This window comes from Stegodyphus dumicola, chromosome X2 (assembly GCF_044657685.1).
Source record: "Stegodyphus dumicola isolate Sdum_Otavi_A_Nest chromosome X2, ASM4465768v1".
Lineage (NCBI taxonomy): Eukaryota > Metazoa > Arthropoda > Arachnida > Araneae > Eresidae > Stegodyphus > Stegodyphus dumicola.
Genome location: NC_140781.1, coordinates 8883496 through 8889467, shown reverse-complemented (window position 1 = coordinate 8889467; position 5972 = coordinate 8883496). Strand labels below are relative to the sequence as shown.

Below are 5972 nucleotides of genomic sequence, written 5' to 3'. Positions count from 1 at the left end.
GTTCAGCAACAGAAATCGCTTCAGTTGATAAAGGTAAACTGTGCAGCAAGTCATCCTGAAGATGCAAAAATTATGAAACACATATAAGTAAGGATACCTGAAAATGCTGATAAATAAAATATACTTAATGTAATTTTAATAATAAATAATCCTAATAAGTTTTGTAAATCTTTAAACAAAAAATAACAACATTCAGACAAGACATATAAGACATTAAAATATACATTTAAATCAATGTATTATAACTATATTATTGTATTACTCAAGATTAAAGTTATTAATTTCAATATTATTTCTTTTACTTACTCCATACATATTTCTCTCTATTTATCTGGAATTTAAAATTAAGCAAAAAAGCAACTTTAGTTTAATACAAATTTTGATTTAAACTCTTTTGACTTTGAAGGCAATCAGATACAGGTTTCTTTCTTTTAGGAGCAAATTTGAAGAAACCAGACCCATGTATGACTGTCCTCGAAAAACTACAAAAACTTTATCCAAAAACTACATCAAATTGAGGTTTTATGCCTAATTTTCAATATATGATTATAATAACAAAGTACATACTTAATTATATATATAACAACAGCAAAATTTTAATTTTTTAATCTAATCTTAGGGACTGTAATTACAGCTTTATCACATAATGCCTTAATTTCAATATTTTGATTCTTTTATAAAGCAATTTAGTCCATTTGTAATAAAAACATATTTTTTTTATGAAAAACCATAAAAATAAAAAACACATACATTACAAAAATTGGATGTAACTAAACGGTGCTTTGGTAAACCAATGCCTTTTAGATGCTGTGGGGTCAACAGTTGTGGGGGATTAGGTACATTGAAAAGAGTTGGCACAGCATTGGGCTTGAGTTTTTTACGCCCATCTTGCCTAGAGCATTCAAATTGATTTTCTTCAAAAGGTACCTGCATATTTAACAAAAGCATGCATGAAATTTAACATTAAAATCTTCTGATTTTAATGTTAAATTTCATGAATTTATTTACTAAGTATTTAATTACAGTTACTACACTAGTATTTAATTACAGTTACATATATTATATTAATTTAAGAATGTAATTTTCTGATAAATTTAAATTTTTTTTTTATGAAAATAGAACAAAATTTTTAAAAAGTAATCATGTTTGTAAAACTACTTAAAACATATTTCCTGCTCACACACTAAAAATAAATTTAAAGTACCTATAGTTAAAAATATAACATTAAGATTTACTACTACAATAAAGGATAATAATGGGATCAAAACGATTCATCGAATATTTAAATTAATATTTAACTTCTTAAAAATGTCTAAAAATACAGAATATATTTATCTTACTATAAAGAAAAAACAAAATCATTTATTATTTGGATCATACCATCCAGTTTTTAACATTGGCGCCAACTATCCGATTTGGCGACAATACATCAGAATCAAAACATAGAATGCTACTTTAAATCACCAATCGTACAATAAAATTAAAGAAAAAGGCACATCACATTTCTAACTGAGCACAAAGTTTACATGAAATGTATGATACAAATTTTACAAACGGTATAAACTTTTCACGATAACAAAAGAAACAACATGAAACAACGATATTTTACTGCACAAACACGTACACATTCCGCAGTTGATTTTGTACTTATAAAATCAGTTGATCGTCAATAAGTGACAGTTAAATGAAAATAAATATTTTAAAGTACCAAGAAGAGTAATTTTTCTAACATTCTATGGAAAAATACGAAGCTGAACTTACCTCACAAAGATACGCTCCTGGGCCCGGGATCCATTGATCTCGACGAGAATTAACTATCCATTTTCTTCGTCTTTCTTCATTTCTAGGGAAACGAAACATCCTAAAGTTATTTTTAGACTGATTCGAACAATTTGGTGCAGCACAACCACCCATATTTCTGAAAATTAGGTCGGAATCGATCCACAAATATGTCAAGAAATCAGTGCTAATCCAATAGCGAATACCAACAAGTTAGCTTCAAAATGGATGATGATTCAGCTCCCCTTTATAGTAGCCTTAGGTTAGGTAGAGCCGTGTTTCATGCGCCGGTTAGCTCCGATAGCGTCGTTGAGTGTCAAGTGTGAATGGGCCTTTAGAGATCACTTTGGGAACCAGCTTTAGAATGTTCTTCACGAAGTCCTCCTTATCCCTCAGACAGACACATCTCATATGCTTTGCCGTAATCAAATAAACCACACCTTAGCTTGATAAAACATAGATTGGTGTAATCAACCTTAGATTAATAAATTCATTTGGCTCAGATTAGCATGGTTTTAAAATCTGCACAAATTTAAGTACGCTAATTTTACAGCCTGTAATCAAATCTAGAAGTTTTGCTATTGCTGCTTCAGAAACTGTATAGCAAAATGCTGTACCACCGAAGTGTTCGGACACAGAGTCCAACCTCCACATAGTTAATAATGTAAGCACAACAAAAACGATATTTTTTTTACAATGGAGAAAAATAATGCAAATATAATGAAGAGAAAAATAAAATGCAGGAAGAACAAAAATCGAGCTGTGAAATCTATTTATGCAACACACCTTAAAGATGATGATTCTGAATAGCCATAGGGTGTTTAACATTGTAAGAGGGCTTGAAGTTGTAGTTGTAAATTGAGATTATGATACTTTGGATCTCTCTGAACTTTATGTGAAATTGGTGTGCCAGCTTAACATAATAAACACGAAATTGCACAATATTAAACTCTTCATGTGTTTTATTTGCTAATGATATTTCCAACTGAGAAACAATTTTATTGTTCCTGATATTTCTGATATTTAAAATCTGTCTTAAGAAACAGTTATGAGCAGCTTGAAAAGCATTCCTATTTGTCCGACAAGAATACGCCGATGCAGGGCAGGTAAGTCATATGGCTTTGTAAATAAGCAACTAATTGTCAGTCGAGAGAATGCTATCTTGGGAGTTAGGAGGTAGAATCGAGCTTTACGGGCCCGAAACCTTTGGATAATAGAATGTATGAGTGGGGTCTATGAAAGATTGTATTTGAGAATCGCCCGGAGATATGTGACTTCCATTGCCCAGGGCAGGGTATTACCATATATTTTAGGTTTCTATAGTTGTTTTTCTTTTTCGTAAAAAGAACATCTGTTAGACTTGTATACATTTATTTCTGTCTTCCATTTTACAAGCTAGGGCTCTAATGCGCGGATGGGTTTTGTAGTGGTCGGATCGCTTAGAATGCTTGGAGCACTTTGTGATAGCATCTGCATGTTCATCTATATATAGAGATAATGTAACGTTGGGTGTCTGCATAATGCTGTTCACATAAATATTGAATAATGTAAACCCCATAAAGGAGTTACATGGGACGCCCGCCGGATATGATATCTCCTCAGGAGAAGTATGTATGGATTAGGAACACATACTTCTCTGGAGGAAATGCGCGAATGGCAATAGATAGTGGAGCGGCGGAGGAGGAAGGCGCTGGATGATGCAAATGGCAATGGATGTTCGTGATGTTGTAGCATCAAATGCAACATAATGCATTCTTCGTATTTGTCCAAAACCCACTACTTATTTAGTTATATCATCAACGAGAGTCTTGCCCAAAATCCACCACAAGAGACTACCGATTTTTACACCCACGAAAACAGGATGTTCAGTCTCATTTTTTATGTAAAACACCCTAAGGGTCAGAACTGAGGGTTTTCCCTCTCTTAGCTTCCCATCAAACTTCGAGAAAGTACTTCTGTTTTACCATTATCTTAAGTACTCATATGGCCCACAGGCAACGCATACTTACAAATATCTAATTCTGCTCAAGCATGCAACTCCGGTCTCAAAAATATGGCAGCCAGCTGAGTTAAACACTGTAAAGATAAGAGCAGCAATTTAGAATTATGAATCGATTGTCAAGAGAAACAAACTGTAAAAGTATTTTACTGGATTGGATTGATTAGACAATGCCAAAGTAAATTATTGATAACTACATAAAAGTAGGAATGTATTCGTGAATAAGTTTCTGAAGAAAACTGGCTCGCATTTCTATTACAAAAAGGAAAACCATGAAAACGTCCATGCAATCAGCCCGTTTGCTGGGACTTGAACAACTTTTGAACTACCAGTATTCAGTGGCTTCTATCGGCTTGGCTATTGGTAGATAAATTGTAAGCGAGAATCAGCTACAAATTTAGTTTTAATCATTGTACGATAGTAATTGTAGAAATGCACCATTCAAAATAAATTTATTAAAAGCGAAAGGAATTCGATTTTGTTCAGTTATTTAACTATGACAAAGCCCTTAAGGTTATCTGCCTAAGAGGATGGACATTTTCGTTCAGGATTTTATAAGGCATATTGGTCAAGTTACACATGCAGAAATCCACTAACAATGAAGATTTCCTAAGCTTGGACTCTCAGTTTTCTGAAAACAAATATATTAATATACATGAATCAAATGATCTAGAAATACGTGGTAAAATTTAGCTGTTAATATCTATACATAGGAATTCAAAAGTGTAAAAATTAACAAGATTTTGCGATACGGCGTTAATCGGTGTCTTAGTAGCAAGCTGTTCTATTCTTTCAAGGAAGATAATAAAGGATAAATAATAACAAATAAACAGATAAAGAATAAAGATATTTATTTTAACTGCTAATACGCATTAACTTAAAATGAAAGATTTAACTTAATGAAAATTTAATGTTTGAAAAATTAGCCATTATTCAAATAATTTTGAAAACCATCTTACTGTAGAAACATATCCTCCCATATTGTTTTCAGTTTAGCTTTCAGTTTCCCACTTACGTGGTAATAAATATGCTGAGTACGGATTAAATGTATAGCAGAGAAGAAGTGTAGTAAAGAAATTATCAAAGCAATTATATAATAATTAATAATCTGTTTTATTCCAGCTGCATTTAACAACTGAATCGAATTAGGAGTTTCGCAATTTCGAAGAACTGTAGTTGGTTTACGAAACACAACTTCAGTAGGATTTTCGATCTGAAGCAGGTTTGCCCTCGTATATGAACTTGCAAGCCAGAACTACTTCCTGGTGTCCATGTTCATACATAAAATAAAGAATTGAATATTTATTCCTTAATATTCAGATTTCGGGCGTAAACTTGGCTGTACATTGTAATAACATTATTTACAGTTTGCAGAAGTAACAATATTTGAAAAAAATGACGTTAAGTTAGCATGCCCACGTTTGATTACTGTGTATTCTGATACAATTTATGTCTTTATTATACATATTTTAATATCTTCATATTAGTGTTATCTATATATATATAATAGTCTTTATAATAGTTTTAGTATCTTTGTAATAATATATCTGTCTATATTGTATTAATTATTTTGTTTCTTTCAGTGCAGACAAATAATGTATCGTGCAGCATTAAGTTTCCTGAACATATTCCATGTCCTTCTTCCCTTCTGGATCAATCGCGCCCACCAGCGGCCGAGCGGTAACGTCGTTGAACACTGGTAGTTCGGTCCGAGGTTCTAATCTTGCGAACGGGCTGGCTGCATGGGTGTTTTCGTGATTTTTCCCATGTGTAACGTGTATACGAGCCAGTTTCCCTTAAAAAGGTCCTCCACGAAGGCATCCCTCCCTTATGGCAGATAGCCCTCGCGTGCTATGCCGTAATCTAATAAACCAAACCAACCTTCTAGATCAATCACTATCTACTGTCCTAACATATATCTGGCTTGAATCCCAATTACAAACCTGTCGGATATGGAACAAGCGTAAAGCTATAAAACAGTTCCAATAATGGGCCTTTTAACCAAAAAGCTAACTAAACCCAGTGAATGGCTGCTCCATTATTGGTAGAAAAATAAAAGAAATACTTGTGTATTAACAAGTATGCAGTCATAAACTGCCAACAGTCTACTGGAGCATTTTAGTGATGAACTATATTTTTGACTTTAGGAGATCAATTAAACAGATTCTAATTAAACAGAATTCTGATTTCCGGC

At 32.8% G+C, this 5972-nt stretch overlaps 1 protein-coding gene across 1 annotated transcript; it reads right to left on the bottom strand.

Moving 5' to 3' along the window:
• Positions 1-540: 540 nt before the first annotated feature.
• Positions 541-2034, bottom strand: LOC146992680 (THAP domain-containing protein 2-like). Its single transcript, XM_085809277.1, has 2 exons — positions 1762-2034; positions 541-927 (listed from the first exon to the last, which is right to left on the bottom strand). Exons 1-2 carry the CDS (start codon positions 1912-1914, stop codon positions 718-720), a joined length of 363 nt encoding a protein of 120 aa, XP_085665403.1. The 5' UTR covers positions 1915-2034; the 3' UTR covers positions 541-717.
• Positions 2035-5972: the final 3938 nt, after the last annotated feature.

Coding starts and splice junctions, on each gene's coding strand:
- LOC146992680 (XM_085809277.1), bottom strand. CDS start 1,914: ATGGGTGGTTGTGCTGCACCAAATTGTTCGAATCAGTCTAAAAATAAC. Junction 928..1,761: donor CAGGAGCGTATCTTTGTGAG/GTAAGTTCAGCT, acceptor TTAAATATGCAG/GTACCTTTTGAAGAAAATCA.